General features: G+C 31.5%; 1 protein-coding gene across 1 annotated transcript; it reads left to right on the top strand.

Moving 5' to 3' along the window:
- The first annotated feature begins 9,293 nt into the window (after positions 1 to 9,293).
- Positions 9,294 to 14,757, top strand: LOC143043713 (uncharacterized). Its single transcript, XM_076215892.1, has 6 exons — positions 9,294 to 9,398; positions 10,377 to 10,598; positions 11,250 to 11,389; positions 11,957 to 12,156; positions 12,638 to 14,528; positions 14,605 to 14,757. The coding sequence occupies exons 1-5, from the start codon at positions 9,294 to 9,296 to the stop codon at positions 12,859 to 12,861; spliced, it is 891 nt and encodes a 296-aa protein (XP_076072007.1). The 3' UTR covers positions 12,862 to 14,528; positions 14,605 to 14,757.
- Positions 14,758 to 16,104: the final 1,347 nt, after the last annotated feature.

Here is a 16,104-nt window from a genome sequence, read left to right on the forward strand (position 1 = left end):
CACAGAAACACATGAAATAAAAATTGCAAAAAAAATTGCATGAAAAAACATAGTGAAAAGATCCCCTTTCCTGAAAACGTGAATTAAAAAGGTAGACTTAATATGTAAGGTTCACTATATAGTATATATGAGGGAGGGTAGGAGGGGTCCTGATCCCGAAATCCCGAGCTTAAAAACACGAAATCCCGAAATCACGGGCTTAAAAACATGAAATCCTGAGGTCCCGAAATTCGAAAAAGAAAATTCCCACATCCCGAAAGGGTCAATCCCGAAATCCCGAGCTTAAAAACACCTGATCCCGGAGTCCCGATAAAGGTCCTATCCCCCCTCATATATATACAGAAACTAAAATGATAAAAAGCTGAAGTCAGCCGATATCCCCTATAAATCAGAAACTTTATATCCATGGACGAAAGAAAATTTGGAGAAACTCCATCTTAAAGAAAAGTATTTGTATGTTTGGGCATTTGATTTTCTAGGGGGGGGGGGGGGTAGTCTTTTCATGTCGACCAGGATATTGTTTCACCCGCTATGCAGATGATTTTTCCCCATATATGTTCAATGTGGAAAGTTTCTTTTCTTTTATTGGCAAAATGCGGGCCTGATTATTTTTTTTAATCTAAGTGCGGGCCAGATATTTTATTTTGACAAAAATTAGGGTAGGGATATTTTCCAAAAAAAAAAAAATAGCCACTCTCCCTCCCCCAGAAAGTCAAAAATGGTCTGTGCTAAATCTGTATTTGATCATAAAACATTATTAGATTGATCAGACCCCATACCAATTCAACCTGATTTGGGCTGATTAAACTGTGGGTGTAAGATTTAATTGAAACAACAAAGTGTTTGGTATATTTTCATATTGGGTAAGAAGGTACTAGAAAAAATACATTGTATTTTTATTTATACAGCCACTATAAGATTAAAAAAACCAACATGTACAATAATTTGTATCAAAATAAATCAATAACTGCATTCTTATTCCACAAAAATAAAAATTTAAGTATTTTAATTCTCACTTTATCTCAATTCTGATTAGAAGACTTGTCTCTAGATGGTAAAAATAACTGATTTCAAAAAAATAGTATCATTTTTAATAAAAAGAAGAATAATTTTGGTTATTTTTAACAATGCAAATAAAATTTTAATATGATTTCTCTGCCATTCTTTTAATTTTATGAAAAAAAACTATTCTAAATTATAAAAAGTACAGAAATACAATGGTGGTCAATAAATTTCAGTAAAATGAAGAAATATTTGCATTTTAGGCAACGCGTACAAAAATTTAATATCTTTTTTCTAAAAGTAAGATTATTTTATGAAGAACAGCCAATCATTATGTACAAAAAGTACTGAAATCATATGACAGTTAATAATATGCATCAAAATAAATCAATAACTACATTCTTATTCCACAAAAATAAAAGTTTAAGTATTTTAATTCTCATTATATCTGAATTCTGATTAAAAGACTTGTCTCAAGATGGTAAAAATAACTGATTGCAAATAAAATAGTACAATATTTGATGAAAAGAATATTAATTTTGGTAATTCTAAACAATGGGAACAAACTTTTAATATCATTTCTTTGCCATTCTTTTAATTTCATGAAAAAACAACCTATTCGAAACTATTAAAAATTCAAAAATCCAATGGCGGTCAACAATAACCATTTTCGTAGAAATAAGTTCATGTTAACAGAGTCATATAATACAATTATATATATGTATTATATGTCTCTGATGTTTATAATATTTAATACGAAAATATTAATCAACACAAACAATTTAACGCTCTAAGCATCTTATTCTGTTAAACTATTGTTACTTTTGTATTGTAACTAATTTTATTACAAATTATAACGTGTAAATTAAGGTGTCTTCGTAGAGGTCCGCGTTCATCGATTGTAAACACTGTGGAGTTCGGTTTACATAAGAATTTTAAATATATACGTATCCGTCCGATCCGTGCATAAATTTAATTTACTGATCGATCGGTGACAGTTGTCAGGGTAACTCTCACATAGGTTATTTGACTTATCTGATGGATTCTATGAGTCACCGATCACCGATCACTCATCGATCAGTCAAACATCCGTCACCGATCATTCACCGATCAGTCAAGTTCACGTCAAACAGTAACGCCTAAGGTTGCAAGTACTGTATATATGTATGTAATAAGCTTTGAACATGATGAATGTGACAGTCTTGTCGGCATGCTGTCTTGTTTAATAGAAAATAAAGGAATATGGATTAAATGTACATGAAACAAAATCACACAAAATACATAGAAGAAAAAAATGAATAATGAATGAACAGGATACTGACCTAATGAGGCCCCTCATGGGGGGGGTCCTAGTAATCACATAATCACCATTTTTTTGCCAATATAATCACATAATCATTAAATATTTGCTTATCTTTAGTAATCAAATAATCATAAACTAAAAATACAGTCCTAGGTAATCAAATAATCATGAAATATTTGGCTTAATAATCAAATAATCATTAAAAAAACGGCCAAGTAATCACATAATCAAAAACCCAATGAGGGCCCTCCCTAATATCACTTTATTTATAACATTGACTCAAGATTTCTGTACAAATGTTTCTATGACCTTAAACATGAATAGAACTGCACTCAATTAAAATTTTGACTGTGTTGCAGTTCTGATAAAATATAGATGGACACCTTTAAAATTTTCAAGAACTTTTTCAAACCAATTTTGATAATTATAAAACTTATCAGTTATCTCTTATTATATACTGTTCTTACAAATTACCAAGTTTGTTGGTATTTTGTTTAAAATGCCAAACCTATAGGTATTATAGGTATAATGATTTAATGAATAGTTAAAAAAGCTAAAATGTTCAGTACAAACTAAATTCAGATGGTCACCTTTAAAATTTTTCGTAACTATTCCAAATCAACTTTGATTTTCATAAAACTTATCTGTAATCTCTAGTATATACTATTGTTTCAAATAACAAAATCAATTAAAAAAAATTACAATAAATAGTTAAAAAATATAATTAAGATTTACATGTTTTTCAAATATATTTTAGCTGCTATTGATCTTGGACTTGGAGAACACCAGATAAATGGCCTTCTTTCCATTCTTAATATCCCTACAGTCAGCCACTGCATGATTGACAGCAGAATAAGAGAAGTTGGAGATGTCATTGAATCTGTTGCAGACCAGTCAATGGAAGAGTGGACAGAAAGAGAAAAAGAAATGACTAGAGAGTATGATCATAATTATTAGTTTATCACTCCTATTTTAACATGTATACAATGATATGAAAAATATCCATATTCATGATCTAAAAATTTTATTCTTTGAAAATAAATATACAATACATATTCCTTATCCGAAAATATAAATCTTATTTGGCAATCTTTAAAAAAACAAGGAAAGGCCAGTTTTTAGCATGTTTTGTAGCAAGCACAAATACATCTACATTCCATTTCATTCCTTAACATTATAATGTACCAGAATGACCTAGCTGATACAACTTCATGTAATAACACTATAAATTTTATTAGGTGATGATGATGGGGGTGATTAACCACCTTGACTGGCTGTGAAGCCCTCACACGGTCAGCTTAATAAGGTCGCAAAAAGGCGTCATTGCAGGATAATTTATATTTTACTCCTCCCCAAACACACACACACTGTATTTCAAATTATCTGATTTTTGTCTTCCCATATTTCTCATAAGGCCAACTCCTCCATTACGGATGGACCAATATTAATGAAACTTGACACGGTTATAGTACGTACACAACCTGAGGCTGTTCATGAAGGAAAATATTTTTGGTTAGAATTATTTCAAGGGAGATAATTTAATTTATTTAGTTTTATATAGCAATAAATGGCAACAAATCTTGTAAGCACAATTACTTCTAAACGGTTCAATCAATAATGATGAAACTTCACACAGTTGTTGTCACCACCTGAGGATGTGCATGAAAGAGGATATTTCTTTTCAGAATTTTTATCAAGGGAGATGATTGCAATTACTTAGTTTAAATATCACAATATACATTGTAGGTCTTGTACATGTAAGCACAACTAGTACTCCTCCTAAATGACTGTAGCAATATTACTGAAACTTTACACCAATGTAAACTCGTACCACTGCTAACTTGTACCAACTTATTTAAATGCATTTGATTGGTGTTTAATTATGAATATATACTGTTATTTTTCTCAATACCTCTTAAGTCTGTAAAATGTATATAATTTGAAAGTAAAATGACCAATCTGTAGCTAATGTTCCATGTGTATTAGATATAGACATACCTTGGCAGATTTGATTTGTTGTCTCCCTTGAATCATTCTTTTTTAAACTTATACTGATAACCATTGGATTTAATTTTTAATCATTCCAAATCAGTTACATTGAATAGATTTGGGTACTTTTCTTTTGTTTCTCGAAGGTATTTTATTCACTGAAAGAATTAATTTAGTGTGTTTTAAAGGTTGTAAATTGTTTATGAACAACATGTTAAAAGTATTAAATTTTTAATATATAATATTTTGCACAAGCTATGATTACCGATCGAGCAAGGGTTGCATAGCCAGTGAAAGTTGTTTTAGTTGTAATGATAAACGAACGAGGTAAGGGCAAAATAGCCAGTCACGATCGTTTTCAAAATATGACTTCTTTTAAGATTTTAAGTTATGTCATGTTCATTTAATTTGTGAGATATGCATTGCTTTGAAAAAGAGTAGTGACACCTTCACAGGAAAGTAAATGAGACAGGAAAGTAAATGAGACCTGAAATCTGAAATCTGAAAACCTGAAAACAAGTTGATTAGTTAATAATCAACCAATAATCACACAATCAAAGGAATATCATATATTAATTAGCAGGGTATTAAGGTAATTAACAATTTATATTAGTATCTTAATTTAAAAAAAACGTATTTTTGTCCAAGTTTTCATTAAAATCTAGTATAAAATTACAGTAATTCAACTTTTTTTTTTATTAATTTTAGAAAGAAAAAACACCACAAAACATTCGTATTTTTTAAAATATTTTTAATGGTACGACTTCCCAGTGGTACGACTTTAAGTTGGTACGAGTTAACTTTTTTTGGTACGAGTTAACATGGTACGAGTTTTAGTTGGTACGAGTTAACTTGCTTCCTACAGGAAGATGTTCTTGGTCTGACGTATTTAAAGGGAGATAATTGAACTAACTTTATATAGATGTAGTTATTTTGTTTTGTTTCCATACACTTACTTAAAACATGCAAAGTTTTCTCGTTTGAATTGTTTTACAGTGTCTTATCGGGGCCTTTTATAGCTGACTGCAGTATGGGCTTTGCTCATTGTTGAAGGCTGTACAGTGACCTATATTTGTTAATGTTTGTGTCATTTTGGTCTTTTGTGGATAGTTGTCTCATTGGCAATCATACCATATCTTCTTTTTTATAAAGACAGATAATTCTTGATCATTATAAATTTTAAATGTTCTGTCATTTTAATATAGCTATGTAAATGAATGTGTATTCCTTTTATTAAAAGGCATTAATAATAGTGCTCAACACATTCATTCTGTGTCAGAAATCTTATATGCTGTGTTAAATATATTTAATCACAATCTTGTTAAGCTATATAGTTTGTGTTAAAATATTTTATTTTATAGTTTGTATAATTATTTCCCTTCAGATCTGATGGCAATGACAATGTTACAGTCTCGGTTGATGCTGCATGGCAAAGAAGAGGCATTGGCAGATATTATGACAGCCTGACAGGTAAACCCTTTTATCCTGATTTGGACTAATGATTAATCTGACATTTATAAAATAAATAAATACAAATGTATACATGCACACAATGTATAATACAAAACATGCAGTTTTTGGAAAATGACGCAGTCATTGTTCCATTACTGGCGACCTGAACTTCATTACATTTCTCTGCCTACCGCGCTTGGTTTCGTATTTACTATTTTCTATACAAACTGGAATTTGCTTGTGTTATCATTATGCATGAGAGGTCATTGTGTAGTAATCAGCCAGGAACCAGTTTACAAACTAACTGGTTTCTGCTTGTATTCCACTACACTCGAACAAAGTGTTGTAGTTTGACGGGAACCAGTTTAGAATTTGTAAACTACAAAACGTAATCGGTTATTGTTCATTCCGTTTTGGTGTTTCATACCGACTTTTATGGTTTGAATAAGCTTAAGACCCTTCAAACATTAATGTGATAGGTATATTAAAGACTGTTTTACAAAAGGATTGAACTGTTTTGCTTTCAAAGTCGTACTATAGTGATATCTGTTATGTACGGATTTCCACTCTCACCGGTTAGTTTCTTCTTTTACACGTGCTTTTGAAACTTCCTGTTTAAACATCGCAAGTTTTAAAATTGTTTTTGAGTGAATTTAATTTATTTTAACAATCATGAAGCGTTCCAGAATCATTTTCAAGCAGTTTCTTCTTCTCTTTGATGATGGAAAATAGGTTTTTCTCAAGAAAATACCGCAAACGATCGCAGAGGAATTGAAACGTACAAGTCAAGTCGGCACCTGGTTAAATTGGCATCTAGTCAAATCGGCACCTATTTGACGTCAATTCGGCATCCAATAATATTTGTTATAATATTTTCGATTCAATTAATTAATAACTGTTACCAAGTACATAGTGAATATGTTGTTGTGTATTTAGGTAAACAACGAAACCAAAGTGAAATTATGTTGTTGTGTATAAAGGTCAACAACGAAGCCCTTACCCAAGCTGTTGTTTTAACAATTAGACAATTATTAAAATAAAATGAAAAACTATGAGTCCCTTTCAATAAATCAAACTTTCATGCCAAATAATAAGCAAATTTAAGGTGTTTTTTTTCAGTAAAGTTTAAAAAGCATTAAACAAACAATCCTGTAAAATGCTCAACTGGTTTAAATAATGCATAAAAATATCCAATATCTCATGTATTAGTCCAAATAATCATGACATCTGGCAAGGCTATTTTATTTTTTTCTGTGATGTCTTCCTACGAAGTTCGTAAGAAGGCGTCCCAGAAAAAAATTAACATAGCCTTGCGGTCATAAAAAGGTGTCCCAGAATAAAATTAAAAAAGCCTTGTCAGACGTAATAATTATTTTGACTACTCATATATATCATTAAAAATACACCAAAAAAGTCATTAAGTTGAGAAAAATAAATATATACAAAATGTACATGAACACCCAAAAATGTGAAAGTTAGTATTTAACTCTTTTTGCTTAAATACTGAAAAAAATTCTGGCAACCCCTTACTTATTTTTACTCTTTTTGCTTAAAATACTGTTAAAATTTATATTTAACATGGGTGACGAATTGACTATATCAGGTGTCGATTTAACCAGGTGCTGATTTGTACAGGTGCCAATTTAACCAGGTGCCGGTTTGACTAGAATTCTTTGACAAATGTTTGAAATTACCTGAGTTTCATTAGACCTTTGATAACAGTAACAAAAAGATTATTTACTTAATATTTTGTGGGAGAAGGGGGTTCAGACTATGTGGTATCGGGTCTGTTCGCGCCCAATACACTTTCGCACCCTACACGTTCGCACCTCGCACGTTTGCACCCAAGGTCCGTTTGCACTCTACTCATTCGCGCCCAATTTTAATTCAAATTCAAGTTGAATAATTGGAAAATCATGATTGTTGTTTCAAATTGCTTTGGTGTAAATACTGAATGTATTTATAGCTTGGTATGAGTAAAACATTGAAGATTTTAAAGGAAAAACACAAAAGATAATTGTTTTTAACAGCTTGGTCCCTTTGATCTGAAACAACGAAACAATAAAATATAGGAACCAAAATATAGCAATCCACTATTATAACCAAAACATGATAAAACCTATTCAACACACAGAAAAAAACATAGTCAGAATCTCACTTCATTTTGAAAGAAGTCAATGAAACAAAGTTATAGCAATACACTAACCAAAACATGATTAAGAGTTATTCAACACAAAATAAAACGTTGACAAAATACCACTTTATTTAAAAAGGATTATTATAATTTTTAACAATACGCTATCTAAAACATGATTAAGATTTATTCAACACAAAAAAAAATGCTGTCTCACTTTATTTTGAGACAATGACAACAATTATACTTATAAGAAAACACTTGCTTACAGAGTTATTAAACACAAAACCAATTAAGATTGGGTGCGAACATGTAAGGTGTGAAAGTGAAAGGGGCGAACATGAGTGGGCGCGAACGGACCCGGATTCAGACTATGTACCAGTGAGAAATATACAAGCCTTTCTACCGTATTTATTTGTACAATTCAGGTAGTCTTGACCTATTCATTTGTCTTAAAAAAACAGCCAGTTGTCACCTTCACTTCACACACACACACATATACGAATATCAATTATATGATTACGAGACATGTTGCATTGTTAAACTAATTACGGTATGTGAAAATCAAGACTTGCATAAAAACTATCCCAATATTAGAGACAGTGGCGTCATTTTTCTTCAGAGCTTTCAGCTCTTTGATTATGATATGCTTAATGAGGACCCAAAATTTGTATACGATACCCTATAGTAATCAGTTTGTATTTCCATCTTGTCTGTCAGCATTTCTTATGTTGTACGATAACTCAATTGATCGATTAAAGTAAAATTTAAGACATTATGCTAAGCATCATTAGAGTAAGCTTCCTTTTGATTTGCAAGTATTTCCAATTTTTTTGTTCTGAGTAATGAACTTAGGATTCATCTTTTCGTGACAGAAGTATTTGATCTTTTTTTTGTTGGAGGATACATCATTGGATTTATTATAGGATTAAACTCATTTTTTTCTAGAGGTTATTGATGTGTTAGCTCGGTAATGAATACACGTCAACGTTATGTTTCAATAGGCAACGTGAGTAGTTTCGGCAACATGGTTTATCGAAGTGTAAACCTTGAATAGAAACTAACGGACCAATCACATTCAAGTATTTGTGGATATGCAAATCATATTAGAATTATTAATTCATAATGAACATACTTTACAACAGTTACAACACTTGCAAAAATGAGTTTAAATGGATAGAGTTTGTTAATAAGTTTTCTTGAATAATCATATTTATTTAATATTTATTTCAAACAGGACACTTCTCCATGATTGGTTCGAAAACAGGAAAAGTAATCAACTACAAGTGGAGATCTAAAGCCTGTCGAAGTTGCCAGAGAGCAGAGACATCAGGTAATATTCCTAGAGTTCATAAATGTAATAAGAATTTTACAGGAAGTGCTAAAGCCATGGAACCCGATATGGTTGTCGATATGGTCAAGGAGTCACGGTCAAAGGGTGCTAATATAACTGCAATTATTGGAGATGAAGACACGACAACCATTGCCAGACTACGTGCAAAAGTATATCCAACAATTGTAAAACTATCAGATAGCAACCATATGAAAAAACCCATTAGAAATCGTCTGTATGAGCTCAAAAACAAACATTCAACTCTATCACCTAAAGTCATCAGTTATATAATGAAATGCTTCAATTACCTAATTGCTCAAGGTAAAGGACAGCCAAAAAAGATTGAAGAAAACTTACATGCTTTATCCAAACACCCCTTTGGGGATCATAGAACTTTCCTGTTCCACAGATTGGTGTAGATTTATTGCAGATCCAAGCATCAAGTACAAATCTTTACCTTATGGTAAACCTTTGGCAGTGTCTGCGCGTACCCGCATGTGGGTACGAATAGTCAAATTGACATTCGTAGGCTACGCGTACCCACATCCGGTTTTATAATAAAATGCAATCAAATCGGGAATTAAACGTGAAATATATATACAGAAATTGTCGATAATATGGTAGTCCTATAACATATGACCTCGGGGGCATTGTTTATTTCTATTCACTGTTCTGATATTTTTTTTACTAGTTTTTTGCTCCGTGAATACAGGAAAAAAATATTCTGTAAAACTTGATTTCCTCTTTATTTTTTGTGTTTTCAGTTCTTCTTTTCTCTGCAGCTGCAATTGACTCCGAGTTTGTTTTTATATACAATTGCATACAATTAATTGACTGATACTTTTGAACAAATTGTTTCAATTCATGATAACTTTGAAACGTCTGCCCCACATGTACATCACTCTTTTCCCGTTTTAAGAATATTTATTAACCGAGAAAAACCGTTCACTTACATAATATATATAAATGTTTACAAAACTTCTAAGTAGTTGATCAATTTTATTCCCCAATTGCGATAATTTCTGTACGTTTAATTCCCGATCAGATGGCAATTTATTATAAAACCGGATGTGGGTACGCGTAGCCTACGAACGGCAATTTTGCTATACGTACCCACATGCTGGTACGCGCAGACACTGCCATTATTGCCTAAACCTTTACAGGATAAGGCATTACAAGAATCATTGACAACATTATTTCAAAAATATATATTAAATTCAGAAAAGTTAGCCAATTTAGGAAGTACTCAGAGTAATGAGAGTTTTAATAAAAGTGTTGCAGTCAAAGCACCGAAGAACAGGTTTTATGGTGGGTCTAGAAGTCTTGCATACCGTGTCGCTGCAGCTGTTGCTCAGAAAAATACAGGGCACAGATACACAGTAGATGTAAGAAAAGCATGTTGATTGTTGAAATTCGTTTACTTTGTATTTACTAGTTATTTCCAATTTATATGTACTAAAAACAGTTCATGAAAGGAAGAAAATATATATATAAAAAGGGAGATAATCCAGCTCAGTGGTTTTTCCACCAGAGTTGAGTGGGATATTCTTTTGTGAGCTCGATAACAGTACTTCTTATATTTATTTTATGATGTTTTTCTTCTGATTTTATGCATGCATCTGTATAACATATAAGAGATATTTATAAGTATTTTCTGCAAATAAGTTTCTTTTCAAATAGTGAAATTAAAACTCATTAAGTCTCTTATTGTGTCCTGTTTTTTTATAAGAAATGGAACTACCTTGGAATTCGAAGATTTTTAATTTAATAAAAGTAAATATGATATCCTGAGTTTAAGGCATTGAAACTTGTCACAAAGTAAGCCATTAAAATCAAAGAGGTCTTTGTTTTGGATTGTTTTTTTAATCAAAGACCATCATGGCATCAAAAAGAATTTAAGTATATTTAATTATAGTTTCAAAAATAAGCTGCTTTGTTGTTTATCTATTGTTTATGTTTTCATGTTGTCTTATAGTTTTCACATGTTATAATATATGTAAATAGCTATGAACACCATACATGTCTTATAATTTCAGGTTAATGTGTCAAGCGGATTGTCACCAGGACTTTACACAAGAAAACTTGCAACCCTAAGAGACATACAGGCCAGAAAGCGAAAAGCCGTAGCCATTACAACTGAGGCCAAACTTCGTAGAATTGCATTGAAAGCCAGTCGGTAAGTGTTATATAGTTTGCACCACATACTTTGTGGACATATATTACCCAGTTTGTGATTTTGAATATAATTTTAATTTTTCAATTGCAGACTTGATGGTAAGATGAGAAGATATATAAAAAATGTATTTTCAGCTATCAAAATTCAATGAATGTGGTTTAATTTTAACTTACAAACTGTTTTCTTCCTTCTAGATAATGTGATCCCTGGATAAAAAAATATGTTTAGATTCTGAAAAGTTTTGTGCGATAGTGCAATGCATACCCTAAAAATTATTGTATAACTATAAAATTAATGAGAAGATGTGATATGAGTGCCAATGAGACAACAATAAACTCCATCCAAGTCACAATGTATAAAAGATAACAATTATAGGTCACAGTACGGCCTTCAACACAGAGCATTATAACATTTATATTTTAATTTATCCATCATTTCAGACTTAAGATCAGTTAGGAATACTAATTTTAAGGTCAGTTACCAAAATGTTAAGGTCATTTTTTAAAAGTGGATTGACTATAAAGCCCTTCTATTGTGCTTAAATTTTTATCCTTTTTTTATTTTTAGCAATCAGTCTAGTTCCACTTTTGAGGTACGAGAGGGGGTATGTTACCAGTCCAATACCATGATTGACACTGTAACTAAAGATAGTGATGAGAAAATTTTGGAGATTCCTGCCCCTAAAAACAAACCAGTAGAGAATGACAGTAAACCTGATATATCAACAATGACACATATTTACTTTGACATTGGAGCTACAGGACTAGGTAAAAAAGGAGCTTATAGAAACAAAACCCTCACTAAAGAAAAGACAATATTTAATCTTGCATTTAGGTCCATTTTGCATCGAGTACTTTACAATATTTTATAGCAAGAATACTCCACCTTTAGTAGTACAGCATGGTAGGACACTTTGACCTTTTTATGCATGAATGATTCTTGTTGAAATTTGTGTCAATGAGATACTATGCATTTTGTAGCATTGATGATTTCCACATTCTGACAGACCACAAAAAAATAGTCATTGAAAAACTAAGGCTCCTGGCTTCAAACAAGTACATTTGAATATGGCTAGGTAATGTTTTGAATCATGAAGATTAGTACTAAATCTTTCCCATTACATCACACCACTCAAAATCAGCATGCACCAACATTTCATACAAAGAAAACAGAATGTAGGAATAATTTATTACATGTATTTCCATTCTGTAAAATATATTTCATTATTTTCTTTATTTCTTTCTTCAGGTAGAACTTCGCATTTAACGCAGATATCAGCAAGGAGAGGTCTGGAAACATTTTCTAAGTACATTCTACCAGCCCGTGAAATAACACCTAAAGCAGCTGAGGTTACAGGATTGACATTCCAAAATGGTTCTTTATATTTACTTGACAAAATTGTCCCAGCTGTTGGCGTAAAAGAAGGACTGACTGGTTTTATTTCATTTTTAGAAAAATCAACCGATAAATAAATGTAATTTTTGGTCATAACATATATAATTATGATTGTCCTGTTTTGTACAATGCCTTAGATGATTGTTCCTTGCTTGATGATTTCAAAGCAACATTGTTGGCTTTGTTGATACTTTAAAATTGTTTAAACTTTCCTTTCCCAATCTTGGCTCATATTCACAATGTAAGTTGTGTGACACATTAATTAACCTTTCTTATTATGCTCACAATGCTGAAGATGATGTTAATGCACTTTTTAGATTGGTCAATGAAAAAATTGACAATTTTACAGATGTTCAGAAAGTTTTTCAATCAGAGCTTAGTGTATTTTATAATTATGTGTCATTAAAACAAATGAATAAAAATGTGCCTTCACTAAAACAGATGTTGGATGATAAAGTTGTAACTAAAAGAACGGCAAATTGTATTGCCAGAAGTGGACTTAATTTAAGTCATTTACGACTTGCTTATTCCAGAAATGGTAGAACAGGTATTAAAGATATTTTTATTGAACCCTGTGGGTCCAAAGCCAGAGTAACCAAATCAGCAAAAATTATTGACAGTGTTTCTGACTTTTTGAAAGAATTGTAATGTCAGAATTGTTTACTGTAAATTCAGAAATCATTGTGTGCATTTATTATTATGATTTTGTCATGACTGTCCAAAATGCTTTAATAATTATTATCTGCATACAAATGCATGTACATGTATCAGATTTCAAAATGTGAGATCATTTTATTGGGATATACCTCTGATCGAATCATTCCATTGTTCAAATTGAGTTTTGATGTATGCCAATATTGTTATGACTTGATAAGTGGATCAGGATGTAGAACATTTGTAATTTGATACTGAGATTCATTCGTGATATTAATTTAGTACATGTCTTTTATGCCAAGTTTTTCTCTAGAGTCCAGGGGGGGCATGGGTTTTTTTTGTGGTCAGAATATTTTTTTTGCGCGCTTCGCGTGCAAATTTATTTATTTTTTAGAAGTAGCACAACATATAATTTTTTTGGCAAATTTAACATTATTTTTTATATAAAATATCCTCTGTCAGAATAATTTTTTTTGTCCCCTTTCTAGCCAAATTATTTATTTTCTCAAAATTCAGAATCAAAATATTTATTTATGAAAACACCTTGCAACCCCCTCCCCCCCCCCCCCCCCCTGCAAGTTAAATGGTTCGTCCCTTATTTATTCATTTCTGAAAATTTTATCATTTGTAATTTTATCTATCATATCAACCAATGTTACTTGATAATTTTTGTCTCACCTGTAAAGAAAATCACAGATAGAAAGACACATGGGTTGCTTTTCTGACGGCTGCAGTGTAAACTTTTATCAAAGTTTTGTGATCAGGTCAGTTTTGAGCAACTAGGCTACTTTCAAGTTTTGTCCCTGCTGTTACTCAGTAACTATACTTAGTAGGTCGATATTATTTTGTCTATGGGATAAAGGGAAGGTTCTCAAGTCAGTGTAACACCTAGCTGTCACCCAACCCTGACCTCATTTTCATGGTCCACTGACCACATTTAGGTTTTGGGATAAGGTCTTGTTTCTTTGTAACTATACTTGTAAGTTAATGATATTTTGATTATGGATTCAACCCATGGTAAGATGTACTGGTAAGTCAGTCTGACACCTGTCATCCAACCCTGACCTCATTTTTATGGTTCAATGATCAGGTTAATTTTTTATTAGGTCTGTTTCGGGCAATTGTATTTGATCTATGTATTCATGCAAAGGTCAGTCTGATATAAGGTCAATATTTAGTGACTTACCATCCTTGACCGGGGGACAGGGGATTCCATCTCTTTGGCGTAGGCGAAGTGTGAATCATGTAAAATCATTATAAAAATAGACAAAAGAAAATTTTCCGCATTGTTTTTTTTCCATTTAGGTCAATGAGATGTTTTGTTGGCCTGTTGATTGAAAATTTCATGTTGATGATTGTCCCCCCTTTTTTTTTGCTGGTACAAAATCATAAGAACTTAGTTATAACACCCTAGGTGATAAAGAATTAAGTTAATCTGGCCTACATTAGCTGCTTAGACATTGATATGAAAATATGATAGAGATATCATGTGTCTCATAGTCACATTTTTTAGCTATTTGATAACAAAATCAAATTGATAAGATATATAGTTGGAAAAGATGCCATTTAAAGTGAGAAAAAAAACTTAAAACAGTACAAGACCATTTATATATGAATCAATATGGATTTTTTTAATTGTAAAAAATTTAGTAGAGGTTTAGTCAAAATAACGTTTATTGGTACAAAATACCAAAAAATCATACATTTTCCCGTACTTTTTTGTGAAATAAAATTATTTTGGATTTAACTCAAAATTTGCACACGAACATAATTTTTTTTTTCTTTTTGAAAAAGACTCTATGGAGCATCAATTTTGTAAAGGAATAAGATTTTCTTGTTATTTCTTATTAGTAAAAATATGTTTTCAGCAATGTTTTCCCGTACTTTTTATTTACATTATTTATTGCCAAAAATAGAATAGATCACTATTAGTATTGTAAAAAAAATTCCAACATTGTTAAACTTGAACATATATTGTTGCTTGTCATTGGAATAAAAATTGATTTATGTAGTAACATTAAATGTTTTTTGTATTTCAAACAAGGCCACCCCTTCCTGAAAAAACTGCTGATTTTCCAATGCATGTTATTGTGGACGTAAAGATGTTACTGCCGCAAAAAAACTGGACACGAAATTTTTTTTTTATATTATTTTTTTTTAACTAACATATCAGCCCTATCAATTAGTGCATAGTTTGAATGATTCTTGTTATTTTGATTTTGAGCAGCAGACATCCTTAAATGAAATTACGTTCCGTTGCACCTTTAAAAAACAACAATATATCCAGTGTTGTTTTGACAAAATCAATGGCTATTTCGACAAAATCACCGTAAAAAATAGGATATCATATCTCGTTTTAAATAAGAATTCCACAGGAATAGCAAAATTTTCATGACAATTTTTTTTTTTTTATTTATCAAAGAATTTGATAAAGTCTATTCTCATCTTAGTGTGTTTACACCACTGTCTTTAGTTTAAGGAGATGATGAACTTGTGTAACCTGACCGCATTTTGTACCGGTGATCCCATATATATGTTCCAGACCATATGAGTATTCGGACCGTACGCGTACGGTCCGGACCGTATACGTATACTCGTACGATCCGACCATACGCGTACGGTCGGACCGTATGAGTATACGCGTACGGTCCAGCTACCCATGCATG

This window comes from Mytilus galloprovincialis, chromosome 8 (genome assembly GCF_965363235.1).
Source record: "Mytilus galloprovincialis chromosome 8, xbMytGall1.hap1.1, whole genome shotgun sequence".
NCBI classification, from domain to species: Eukaryota; Metazoa; Mollusca; class Bivalvia; order Mytilida; family Mytilidae; genus Mytilus; species Mytilus galloprovincialis.